Source organism: Grus americana, chromosome 1 (assembly GCF_028858705.1).
Source record: "Grus americana isolate bGruAme1 chromosome 1, bGruAme1.mat, whole genome shotgun sequence".
Taxonomy (NCBI): domain Eukaryota; kingdom Metazoa; phylum Chordata; class Aves; order Gruiformes; family Gruidae; genus Grus; species Grus americana.
The window spans coordinates 69,268,601-69,282,679 of NC_072852.1; the positions used below are offsets into that span (position 1 = coordinate 69,268,601).

Genomic DNA, 14,079 nt, shown 5'->3' on the forward strand with positions numbered 1-14,079 from the left:
AGCTTTGTCCCTGCAGATGGACCCATGACAGTCTAACACTAGAACAAGGACTACAGGGGAAGAATGTCTTCAAGTTTTCAAAAGATCCTCAAAACTAGCTGTTTAACTGGTTAGAAATGCTAACACAGTGTAATGTCATGAGGACTCTTGTCCTGCTTCTCACCACGTGGAACTGATTGGTTGTACTTGGTGTGGGACAGAGTATGTCAGATAGATGGAAAACTTTTGTTGTCACTAGGAAAACACTGCCGTGTGAAAGGGCTCATGATCTGATAAGCTTTGTGATGTGGAAACAGATTTAATGTGCTTGAAAACAAGGACTGCAAGAGCTATACAATGTGTTGAAATGGAAGAACCAAAATCAGTGAGCCTTCTGCAGATCTCAAGCTTGGTAAGTGAGAATTCAAGTGCAAAGAGCATATTTTTGTTCTCTGTTTGGTTATTCAGGAGAATCCATTCTCACATTCTGTGGTGAACCAACATCACCATGAATTCTCTGTCACTAATCTTATGGCTGAATATGCAATCTGAAATCCAGGGTGGGTTTTTTTTCACCTAACAAACCCTGAAAACATTATGTGTGATTCATAGTGCTAATAAATGAATGTTTGAGCCTTGAACATCCCCAGCTCACAGACATTCTGCAGGCCAACAGCTCTTGTCTGACAATTATTTTCAGTAGCAAATGCACCCATGTGTTTCATAGTCTGCTGGAGCCGCTGCTCAGACAGAAAATGAGTCAATATACCTAGCTAGTCAGCCCCCAGCTTCAGCCCTCCCTTCCTTTCCTTGTTTAAGCAGGATACTGATGTAGCAGGCACTGCTGACTGTCTCCAGACACACTGAGGCCAAGTTATGCCCAAACAGGGAAGATTTTTTACTTTTCCTCTATTCCTTTACCCTTGCAGACTTTGATAGGGCTAACTGGACTTTTTAATTGGCCCCAAATACATAGAGGTGACTCACCTACTCTGAATAGATTTTCCCATTCATACCATTTCATGCCAGCTAGAGAGAATATTGGTTTTGGGGTGGGATTAACAAGCTATTCTGGTACCTCAGTGAAACCACTGGCACACAAAGAATTTGGCCAGGATACAAGGGTTAACCTGCAGACGTTGTGAAAAATGCTGTAAAATCTTTAAAGAAGAGATGTTTGTTTTACATCTCAGCCGAAAGACGTCAGGCTTGCTGACTGAGTTTTAGACAGATTGTCAAAAGCCAGCAACTGGGACACAATAAGCACAGGGACTTAGGTGGACTACAGCCAACACGAATCTCGGTCATAGTGTCCCTTGGCACCATGACAGGAAAATGTGGTGGCTCAGCACGGAGGACTTGTGTTAGTTGGACACAGGCACACTTCACATGGACTAGCAGGGTCTGCTTTTTCCCTAGGTTGTCTTCCAACCAAGGGTTCATGGGCCCCAGCTGTAGCGGGGAAGCCTTAGAGGGGTCCAGGGCCCCATGGCTGCAGTGCACGCGTGACCTCTGTGATGGGGGTTGGGGAACCATTCCCAGAGAGCACCTTTGTTGTTGCAGGCGATCCATTTCACGTTGGGGGCAAAAGTGACCTCCCGTCCAATGAGGTAAGTGAAAACCCGGACCTGGGAACAAGAACGCAAAGATAGAAGAATTAGGCTGTAATGTGCTACCAAATCCAAATGGCTGAGGTTTGGCATCCTGCTATACGCTGATGTGAGTGTCTGTTTGAGGCGCAGAGCAATAGCTCTGCTTTCAAACAGAGACAGGAACCTCTTGCTCCATTTGTTTCACATTTTGTGGACTGGAACTTCATTTCCAATTACAATAAGCTCAGAAAGCCAAGTAACACCCGGGATCATCTGAATAACAAGGCAGAAGTGCAAATTCTATTTGATTTTATGATAGCAGCTCTGCCAGGCACTCAGCAACCACATGCAGAGAGGTTTATAGCTCACCAGAATCCTTTACCCAGGGGAACAGCTGGCCGCATGAATCATTTAGAGAAAGCTTCACCATTTCTCTTGTGTTTGACCAACAACGAAAGAGCCAATCCTGAAATAAAGTGCTTTAACAGCCCCATGCTCTGGCCTCTCAGTAGACTGCTTCTCTCCCTTTGTGCATTGCTGCTAGCTGGGATGAGGTAAACAAATAAATCAGGAGGGTTTAGGATGAGCTGTGGTCTATTCCACTTTCACAGTCTGCTCTTGCTAGTACAAGCCTGTAATCACAGACCTCAAAGTAAACAGGGCTGGAAGGCACCTAGGGAGGTTGTCTGGGCCATTCCCCTGACCACCATAAAAACTGGTAAGAGCCAAACATTTTCCCAAACAGGGCCAATTATGAACAGTCCTGGAGAGGATTAAAATTCTTTACATAAGTGTTTTTTTTTTTAATTTTAAAATACTCAGCTCAGTCTTTATCATCTTATCAGGAGAATGTTTTGATTGCCCGCACCTTTGGAAAATGGCTGTATGAAAAAAAAATTCTGCACTGACCTACAGATATCCCTTTGTGATCCTACCACCTCTAAAATCACCGCAGCAGGCTCCTGCCAGGCTGCTTTGTTTTGTGTTTACAGCCAGATGCACGCGGGTATTGGAGGATGTGAATGCTCCGCTCTGCCCGTCATCCTGGCTCACGTTCTTCTATTCCCACCATAGCAGGATAGCACCTTTCCTGGCCCTTTCTATTTATCGCTTCCCAGACAAACCTTCCGATCTGGCCAGTTGTATTTTTCAAACACAGCTTCATAATCCTCCACTGCTCCGTCTGTGATCAGCATGATAGCTTGGTTACACAAGCCTCCTTGGCCGGCGTCTCTGAACTACAAACAGAGAGGAAGAGCATTAGTTATCTCAGCACAGGCCATTTCTGTGTAACTGCAGTGTATTTATTCATGATGGGCCAGATCCTGACTTCCTCTTGGAAATCTCACACTGTGCTCAGAAAGAGCTCTGCTTAAATAAAGACTGTGTTTGTATGCTGCATATGATTTTTTTTATTATTATTTATACAGCCTTTCCTACCGCAGGTGGACACAGGAGGCTTTACAGAAGTAAAATAATGATAAAATAAGTGCTGTGGAGGAAGGGTGCGATCCCTTGCTGCCTCATCTTGCACAGTCACATTCATTTATGCAAAATGACTATTGACTGACCATAAACACTGCCATTCTGATTTGACAGCAATAACTGTCACTTTTTATGGCAGAAAATGTGAGAGGAGGGGGAAATCAGACTCATTATTTCAGAGTAAATCCATCAATCTGCCAAAAAAATAGCAGAGAAAGGCAGGAGCACATGAAAAGAGAAGGCTACTGCCATCAGAGCTGCAATAGGTTATGAATGTGCCAGATCGAAAGGCCATACTCTGTAATGACAGAGGACCTGTTATCTGTGCATAAGTGATATTTAAGGTAGAGTGGAAGTATGCTGGGGCCGGTACAAATATTGATGTGCTCCCAAGGACATGGGGAGAGGTGTTGAACAGGCCAGCTCTTACGGGCAAGCTAGACCCTACCTGTTCAGCCAGGAAGACTGGCCTTTGAATGCTGCTTATCTAGTGCTCCTGCATGCAGAGCCATTTGGCTCTCGTGCCCTCCGGCACACCCGCTCCAGAGAACGAAGTGCCTTATGGAGCACCAACACAGATGTTGAATTAGCAGTCACCAGAGGAGGTAGCAGAGGATGTCAAGGCACAAAAACGAGCAGCTACGGCTCCTAGCTCAGCGTCAGTAGGCACTTCTCCTTACACAGCATCTCACCGCTTCTACACTCTGAGCAAGGAAAAGTCTAATCAACAGAGGAGGATACAGAAACTGATGCAGAGTAAAAAAAAAATACGGAGAGAGGCAGATATGACAACTCTGCACAAGAGATTAATGAGGCAATGGCATGAGATGGAGAGTGTACGGGAGACTAATTGAAGGGTTACTAAGGTTACATCAAACACAGCTGCAATTTTAAACTGGACAGGGTAGTTACACGTTATAAATGAGGAAAAAGGTATCCAAACGGCAAGACTAATTGCATAAAATAAAAGCAAGCTCTGGATGGGAGAGCAAGAGCACAGGGTGTGAACTGAGACTTTTTAGATGTTTTAGAGTTCAATTCACAAGCCCCTTCTAGTTTGATAATGTTATGTTAGGACAGAAAGCAAATGTCTTTACCAACACGGATGCTACTGCGGTTCCACTGCAGATTAACATTATGACCGTCGATACCTGGAAGCCAACTCCAAGTCCAGATTTCCCCAGTCATTTCACCACTCCTACAATTACCTCTGTGATTATCCCTTATTATGAAATTACCAGGTTCAGTGCTAATATCACCATAATGTCTCCTTCCACGACCATTTATGTTATCAGTCCTGCCTCCTTTAACATTACTCTTAATATCACTGAAGTACCTGTTACTCTACTGCAGCAAGCATGGATTCAATAGCTTCTGAATGACCACATGTACGAACCCACCTCTCCCTGTTTCATGACAGGGTCATTTCTAACTAGCTGTTCTCAGGCAAAACATCCATGTGAGGTGGTTAGGTGTTCTCCCTCTCTTTCATATCACCAGAGCAGCACATTCAGCAGGGACACGAGCTGTACCTCTGCTGCTGTGGCCATGCCAATCCAGCAGTGGGGATCTCCCATGTCTTTCTCTACAGAGTCCCCAAGGTCTGACATTTCCAGTGGTTAAAAAAACTTCTATGCCTTGTACCATGGGAAAAACTCATCGGTGCGAGCTACAGGGCAAGTGGAGCTCCAGGAGGGGCCAGAGCACACATGCCCCCTGCTCAGCAAGGAGACTCAGGGCAAAGGCTGAGGGTGCACAACAGGAACAAGCACAGGATGCTCTTAGGTGCAAACAAAAGGGGAAAAGCAGTTGACAGCCGCACGGGATTCTGCTACAGACCATCAGGTAGGAAAGACAAGGAGTCTCAGGCAAGATCTTCCTAGGGCAGAGATCAACTGCGTGCAGATTAGCAGAAAGAATGGCTAGCATGAGTGTCCATTAGGGAGACATAGGGTTACGATGGTGTGCAAGATGCCATCAGAATGAGGGTCAGATCACAGATACATGAACCTTTTAATTACGAAAGCAGCTTATTCCAGACTGTTGCAATCTACAACGTGTTTTGTTTAGATGATGATTAAATTAACACTTAATTAAGGTCATCCACCATTTCATCAAACTACATAAGACATCTCTTCATGTAGCTTACTTCAGACCTCATAATACTGAGATACTGAGAAATTAGATGCTGTATCAGAACCAGCAATCTCCTAATTACAGGAGTAGATGATATTTTCAACAGGGAAAATGAAATCATCAGTGTCATAGAAATAGAGATTAAAAAGACAGATTTAGAAAACAAATGAACAAGAGGTAATCCCTGATTTTTAGGTCCTTTTGTGGCTGGCTGCAGCTGTAGCAAATGATGTGATGGCATTCACATCAAGCTCTGAGCATAATTCCCTGCTCTGACTTGAAGTCTCAGGAGCCTGAAAGAGGGGGAGATAAGGAACAAGACGTCCACAGAACAGATGTCTGAAGAGATGCTGGCTAGAGCTGCTGTCGGTGAATGAGGCGCGGAGCTACGTATTCTCCTGTATAACTTTGGTCACGTTGCCAGGAGTAACAGGCGTGATCTAATTAATTCAGGGTCATAGTCTCTTGCACTCCCTTGTTTGCTCGTTGCCATTTACTTTGCAGTTATAGTCTGGCACAGAGTTACTAGTGAATCAATAGGAACATCAGCATAGGTCAGTGATGCGCAGGCACGCGTGCTGATTATATACACATCTAGCCAGATGCCCGAGCAGCCCCCCTCCGTCTCCTCCTGCCCTGTTCTTATGCCTCCAGAATCACCGAAAATTCCAACTCAGTGGAAAGTGTCTCATGGTCAGAAAATTAGCAGCAGAGAAGGAAACAGAAAGCCAATGAAGAAGAAACGAGAGATGGCATTAAGCAAAATGGAATAAACTGGTAAACAGGAAATCCTGAGCTTTGTGTATCCTGAAAAATATGCTGCAGAATCCAGATCCATAAAAATGCGAGTAGAATCAAGAAAAGATTTATAAATGTTCAGATAAGAAGCAAGAAAGGGAATAAAAAGAGTATGTTGCCAGATGATAAAAATGGGAATGGTCAGGCAGAAATGCTTTATAGCCTCCATACTTCATCATCAAAAGGACAATGTTGTAATGGCTGGGTACACACTGAAGTGATAAGAAACAAAGAAAAGAATGAATGAATTACAGGCAGGGTCACAAAGTATTAGGGTTAAGTTAATTGAAAGCATTTGAATAATCTGTGCTCAGCAGGAAGGGAAAGAATTTTAGGAGGTGTTGCTGGACTACTTGCCTCACAGGCTGAGACCTGACTGGGACTGTATGAGATCCCAAAGGATAAAGAGGCAATCAGCAGCAAATGTGTCTTACAAGAAGGGAAGAAACTAGATGGGTAAATTGTCCTAAAACATCTAGCATGTTGCTAGAAAAATTAGTAACACAGCCCTCTTGTGAGTGTGCAAATGAAATGCTTCCCCACACAGGTGGGGCACAAGAGGCCACAAATGCCTCTGATTACTCACATCAGCAGATGGGTTCATTCTTTTTATGACACCAGTTTGCTCAAGTTACACAGAATTTTACATCTTACTGAAATCTAGTTGGTTACCAGTTTCACCATTTTTTCACCTATAGCTGTTTTGGAGTAACCTACTCATAATTAGCCTCAAAATTTATGTCACTTCTGAGTTCAGCAGCAAGTCAAGGTACCATTAAAACAGCTTGGTGTCAAGAGAAGACACCATTCCAAGGTGGCCTCCGAGAACAGAACCTGGGGCTTCTTTTCCTTTACAGGGGCAGAAAAATACCAGCTTTCAGTACTCTGAGTGGATCCTGAGAAAGGAGGACCCAGAAGAGTCACAGATTTTGTACTATCCAATCCTAAAAGATTAATATATAATATATGAATATATAATTTTTTTAGAATTAGGGGGGGTGTGTTTGCATATGCATATATGTACACACATATATCTGGCATGTCTATAAAAATATATAAATAACTTCACAATTGACGTACATTGGAAAGGATAGTCAGAGGCTCAAACACTGAACAGGAGGCTGAATACTGGCTGGAGAGGAATACCAGAGAGGCAGATCAGCTGGATAGGAATTAACAATGTGACAGTGTCTGAAGGAAGGTAACTGTTGTCTCACGTTGTGTTAAGAGAACTATGGTGTGTAAAACAAGGAAAGTAATTATTCTGCTCTGCTTAGCACTTGATAGCTCTCAGCTGCAGCATTTACAGGCTGTTGGGAGCGTGGTGTTTCAGCGAAGGCAGGCAGCCTGCAAAGCAGCCGAGAGCAGAGCAGTGGCTGGAACAAAGCGGTATACATCCTACAGGAAAAGGGCGAGAGGACAAGACGTGCCAAGCTTGTTGAAACAAAGAGAAGGTAGCAGCAAGATAGACTAAAACTTGATAAACAAGAAAGGAGCTCAAAAGATAGCACTCGATGCCTGAGAATTTTGAAGCACTTTATAAATGTATGCTTTAAGGACCATGGTTTCCCTGGGATGCATGTTTTATTGAAACCACTTGGTGTGTGGCTAAATTGAAATAGAGAGTGGTTTAAGTGGTTTATTGAACGTGGCAGAGAGGAGCAGGAGAGGCTCTGGCTAACTGTTCTCCTGAAGCTGGTCTGCAAATTGCGTCACAGATTAAAATATACCCTGTCTGCCCCAGAACATAATGGAGGAAAACAAAAAGAGATCGTGCTCTTCTTCAACCCCTTTCTGCTACTCATGCCTCACCGAGTAGGTCTCTGCTGGGCTATTAATTCTACCAGCAATTGGACTGAGGAAAATTACCAGGGAAATTTTGCAGTCACTTTCATTACAGATATTATTACTGGTTGTCTACTGTAATCAGCAAAGCCTGTTTCATCGGTGTGATGTAGCAATTTTCATTTTCATTCTCTTGCGTATGCTCCCATGAACTATAGCGGGACAGTCTGTGAGGAACAGCCACAATTACAAGCTGAGAATGTGAATTTTGTCTGACAGGAAGGGGGTGGCCAGTTCCACCAAAGTTCCTCCTCCTCCCACCTGCATGACTGCAGCAGCACAGATTTGTTTCAGGACACACTGATGGAAACCCTTTTCATCCCCTATTACTGATATAGATCTAAGAAGCTCTGAGAGAAGATTTCAGGGAGTCCTTAAAGCATATAAGCACTCACAGGTGGTACCTTTGGCTTTAAGGAGGTTAGCTGTGGTACTTGCAGACCCTGGGGTGCTCCAGTTGGTGATATTGAGGCACTCTTTAGGTGAGCCCTTACCAGGGAAGCTACAGTTTGGGGAAGGGTGCTGCAGGCCAACAGGCACGTTTCTACACTGGCACGCCTATGTATACGCAGCCTCTGGGGCTGCTGCATGCGTGCTGAGACACAATCTCTGTCTCTTCTGAATGTCACCAGGCAAACAGAAATCCTGGGATGAAGCTGCAAAGTGACTTGCAGGAGGTCCTGTTGCAGTTCCTGTTTCTGAACTCCTGTTTCATAGACAGCAGTTCCCAAGACGCAGAGCAGCATGACACCGGCAGTCACTGAGAGCCCCGCCACCTTTCCTCATCTGCAGATGCTCAAATGCCCGAGTCAGTTGCCCTCTCCCCACATCTGAGGTGATGATGAAAGGCATGAGGGAAGTAGCACCTCACCTTGTGAGTGAATAACATCAGCAGTTTTTATCACCACTGGGTGCTGTACTAAGAGCCATTTCAGAGCTGGTTTGACCTCATTAGCCAAAGGAGCATCAACAAGGATCAAGATAAGCGATGACTAAAACAGTTGACTACATTTTTGATGCCAAATAGAGAGGAAAAATAGTGGAGTTAAGTTAGTCCACTGTGCTGCATGGACATCACTCTCTCTTTGGAGGTATTTTTGGTCCAGCTATGTCAGTGGAGGACAGTTTTTCCTGTCTCAGCTGTTCCACCACATACCTTTTATTGCCCAGGGACACACCTGGCTCAACATATGCAGGGTTTTATAAAGGTCTTAGGTCCTGGAGGCTTAAGGATTGCCTAGTCTAGTGGGTGAGCCATGCCTGCCAGAAAGGAGGTGTGAGGTCTCCTCATTAGTGGAACCAGACCAGTTTTGGTGCCTGTGCCTGGCATGACTGGCTGCTATTCCAAGCTGAGACAAGCAGGCTTTCCTTAGGGCTATGCTCCATTATTCTCCACTGAGACCTTCAAAGCTGTGCCGGTTGAAAGACTCTGCAGTTGTACTGCATTGGGCTTGTTTAATCTGCTGTCACTGTACATAACCAGTGCTACATTAGATATTAAGAAATAATTTTTCCTCTGGTGGAAAAATTGTTTAAATAATCTGATTGATACAATGCAGGCCTATATAGGCTCTTGATCTTTGGTTTCAAAGGGAAAGTTAATTTTGTTATAAAATGCAAGGATACACATAGATAAAACTAGCAGCCATCTAGTCCGTGTTCTAGGTTTATATGATTACTACTTCCCTATTCATCTCAGGAACTATCTTCCCCCAAAGATGTTGAACCATGACTACTAGGAGTGCTACCATCCTATTGCTGCAATGTCAAGGCTACACCACACTCAGGTTGCCATTATATACTGCTGTTACCACTGACGAGTCAGCTCAGCTACAACCATCCCTGGACTGAACTCTGATCATGATTGCACTGGCATAAATTAGAAATATCATCACCATAGCTAACAACTTAAAATTTCAGTTTGTAAAATAAGTGTTGAGGAATATTAGTTGTTTAGCATAAATAAGTTTAAATTAGAATAAATTACTTAGGATTATAATATGGTGTGATTCGTGCTGTTTACTTAGCATGAGTAGCTAGATTTGCTGAAGCCCTTAGGCCATAATAGAGGTATTTTTCTTAGTAATTTTCTGAGCAGCTGGTACAGTGTTTAGTCTTTTAATATGGGAAAGTATTTTGATATCACACAAATGTTTTGGTAGTGTTTTTCCCAAGTCTGGGACTCTTCAGTTCTCCATGTTCCGCCAGCAAGGGCAGGTGCTCAAGGAGCGTAAACCAGAAGATAAGGAGGCTCCAACCTTCGGCTGAAACTGCAAATCAACAAGATAAGAGCCTGCCTGCCCGCACACAGAAAAAGAATCCAATTAGATGTTAGAAAACCCCAGACCAAAAATCACCAACAGACTAGAAGACGCGTGGACCGTGCGTGAAGGGCAGGTGTGTAGATCACAAGGGTATAACTGCCCAGGGATTTCTTTGTTCAGGGTCCCTCTCTTTGGAAGCATCCAGCCCGGGCTGTTCCTGCTGCTGTACATTTCAATTAAATTAATTACTTTATAAAATCCGAAGCCTGAGACTCTGCTGTGGGAAACGTAGGGTCTAGCCTGAAGAAGGAGGAAGCATGCCCAAGAATAAGAGAGTGAGTGTGTGACACCATGAATGGTGCGTGAATGCTTGGGCAACAGCTCCTCTTTTAACAATAAGATACCTCTAGCACATTACCTTTAACATCAATGCCATCATTATGGCCAGTAGCATCATACCACGTACATATTTTTGTCAGCACCAAAGGCATGGGCATCTTTAGGCCAGCCCCGCTACACAGTGCCATGAGGAGGTGGGGGTGTTCAGCTGGTTCTTGGTCCTTTTTTTTGTTAACATTCCTTAAGAAACAGAGTTAAGTCATATGTTTACCTCCAGGCTACTGAAGTCCCAATTATTCACATAAGGCAATGAATCATTTATGATTTGTACCACAGGACATGATCAGACTGACTGATTAATTCTCCTGTACCTGTGATTTCTTCCCCAAGCACTGATCCTCAACAAAGTGACATTGAAATAGATCCGAAGCCCGAGAATCTTTCATGTCTTCATCATCATCTACTTACCAGGGCTCACTAATAACATTACTTATGACCATAATTGTTGCCCTCAGCTGATCAGTTATATTTGATTGCCACCATCTATAACCTAGGTGCCTCGTTGATGCCCAGTCATGGGGCTTCGTTAAGGAAACACTCAGGAGGCCACAGCCTCGCTGGCTCGTGATCCCTCCTGGGCAGGGATCAGCAGCCCCAGGGCATCACGCACACACCGACACCTCCCTGAAGCCAGGTCACCCCTGCACACTGCTTGTTGCAAATTTGTGACCTGTGAATCAGCTCATACCTCCTCCCTCCCTGCAGCACCCTGAGGGATGTGCTAAGTTGTTAAATGTAGAGGGGAAGGTAGGGGTGCGCAGGGACATGTGTGCCTGATGCAAGCATCAGCACCATCTCTTACCTCCCTCAGGATTTTGAAGGACTCTGTCAAGGCCTTGTTCACAGTTCCCACTCCTTTTGCCTGCAGTTCGTCCACCAGCTGCTTGAAATGCTGGCAAAAAGAGAGGCAAAAAGGCAGCAATGAGTTGCAGGCAGGGCATTCCCTTGGACCAGGGGAGGAAAGGGTAACCTGGAAAAGTCTGTGCCATTGGGCTCCTGATCCTTCACCGCTGCTGGCAGGGCAGTGCCACACCGTGATGGATGGAGGTGGGAAAGTCAAGTGGCCACTCCATTGGCAGTGCCATCATGTTGCACCTACCCCCAGGCAGCCACGGCAGGACTGCGTTTCTCAGCCTGTGGGCTGTGAACAATTGGTAGTGCATGGAACATCACGCGAGGGACGAAACTATGAGAAATCAGACTTTCCCTTATCCACCCCTTCAGGAAAAAAAAAACGTTCCTGTGCATGCAAGAGCAACTCTGTAGGATAGTGCCAAAAAGGCTAGGGGTTCCTTTGGGAACCACTGCAGGAGACATCACCCTCTGGAGTCATACTCTGTGACCCAGGGCTAGAACAGGAAAGAAATCTGGAGAAAGCTGGTTGTAAAAGACATGGAGGAGTATGCTACCTCTGTAGTATTAATATTGAGAGAAAAAGGAAGAAAAAAAAGCAATCAGTAGGAAGATGTAAAAATACAAGTCAGCCCAGAGGGTGGTGGAGCAGGGGGATGCAGGCTGACCACCTCGGGCTGCTGAGCCCTCCTCAATCAGAGCAGCAAACCCCCTCATCAAGAGAAAGCTTGTTGGCGGTGCACCCTGGTGAAGGATCAGGCCAGGCTGAGAACACATTCACCAGGAAAGGGCTGATTTTTCTCCTTTCTGAGGTCTGAGTATGTGGGGTTTCAGAGATGAAGAACCTTTGCCCTCTGCACGCTGTTTTTCCACAGCGGTCTGGGCCGGGTCCACTCATGGCAGTGGAGGTGCCAAGTCTGCTGTGACACAGGGAAGCTGGTTACTGGCGTTTAGCTGACCTGATGTTACAGCAGCTTCGTGTAAGCAAAGGTGAACCAAGGACTCGGCGCACACCACTGAGCTGGTGCTTGTTTCCGAAATGCAAACCCCCACACTTCTGGGAGATGTTTCTTGTCCTTGGAGTTTCAGGCTGCAGCATCTTAACCCCATGTACTTATTACATTAAAAGAACTACCCGAACAACATCGACAGGAGCCTGGTACTCACCTCTCTGTTATCTCTGTCTGCTTGGACCAGGATACCCTTAAAACAGGGTTCGATAAAATGAACATAATCATTGTACTGCAAAGAGAAAATGGAAAGAAAGGGGTTGTAAGGGGAGAAAATTCACAAAAATGGGTTCATATCCTAGGTGGATCTTCAGAAAACAATATGGAGCATTATGCCATTTTATACATATTTCCCTTAAGAATTGTTTGTAGTGGTAAATTATAATTTTGATAAATCTTGTATTTGCTTAAATAATTATGGTGTTTAATTATGGTGTTTTGCTGAGTTCTATCTTGGCATATCTACACATACAAAGTTAGATTTTTTTCCCCATTCACACTCTAGAGATTTTCTCCACACTCTATTAACTTGTGCCTCTGTCCTTGCTTCTAGCACTATTTGCATGTGTTTTTGCTTTCTGGAGACTTTGAGAGTCCCCAGTCGCCAGCTGAACCTTGCCAGTGGTTTTGCAGCCTAATGTCTGATGCCTCTGGCGCACAGCTGAACAATAACATATCGAGTTACCACCAAACTGTTATAATTAGTGGGGCTTCTAGCCTGATACATATGTGAGGTAAAACATGCCAGTGTAAACCTTTTGCAAGGTTCGGAAGATCATAATTCATAAGAGAGTGGCTAAGAGGCCACTGATGGTTAGCTGATCAATAGGAGCTTAGGTCAGAATATAATGTGTCTGAGCCAGTAGGTTCTTGGTGTGAGTAAATAATATATATTTTATGCTCTTTCTGGGATTGTTTTTGAAGAACAGATGATATTTCCAACTCCTTAATGACATCCCTCCATTTTTCGGTCAACACTGTTCACTTTTCCATCTATCCAGCCATATAAAGAGAGAGCTGTCACCACTGGAGTTTCTAATTATCTTATACAATAAGAAGCTATCAACAGAAAGTAGACTTTATATCTCAGTAACTGTGCCCTGGCAGGCTTTTGTAGAAAGGAGCCTGGGGAAAGAGATGGTGCTTGAATTAGCTTTGAAAATGAGGAGGTGAGGAGACATTTGTCTTTAACTGGGCACCAACCCCGCCAGTCTTGGTGTGAATCATGGAAACGTTTTGCTTTCTGTGGTCACTGGTGCTGGTTCTCTGTGGGTAACTGGCCCGTCCTCATCCTGGCCAAGGCTTAAAAAGGGAGAGAGTAACACCAGGGCAACCTGACCAAACTCTGTGCAGGTCTTTGCAGATTGACTCTTAACTGAATTGCAGCCTTGCAGGATGCTGGTGCACAAAAAGTCATATGGTAGTCATTTTCTACCCTGGAAACATTGTCCTGAGGACTGTACTGCTTCTAGACCCAGACACAGTATTATGCTAGGCTAGGCAAATTTATTAGCTCAAACATCTCTCTACAGCACTTTGTTATCAGTTGCAGTCACATCCCTAAGTAAGCAACAAGATGCAGCTGACATCCTCCATAGGGGAGACTGAGATGACTTAGCAGCCACCCTGCTGACCACATGAAGCTGCCTTCCTGGGGTAATTGGTTTTAATTTCCCATTCCACATAGGTACTAAGTGTTGTAGTTACGCCACTGTAATG

At 44.5% G+C, this 14,079-nt stretch overlaps 1 protein-coding gene across 1 annotated transcript in view; it reads right to left on the minus strand.

The window, feature by feature from the left end:
* The window catches only part of CACNA2D4 (calcium voltage-gated channel auxiliary subunit alpha2delta 4), a 130,958-nt gene that overhangs the window by 95,746 nt on the left and 21,133 nt on the right, over positions 1–14,079 (minus strand). Inside the window, 6 exon segments of the mRNA XM_054816835.1 lie at positions 1,529–1,607; positions 2,696–2,809; positions 7,298–7,342; positions 7,344–7,388; positions 11,301–11,390; positions 12,518–12,592. Of these exon segments, the coding sequence (XP_054672810.1) occupies positions 1,529–1,607; positions 2,696–2,809; positions 7,298–7,342; positions 7,344–7,388; positions 11,301–11,390; positions 12,518–12,592 (448 nt within the window).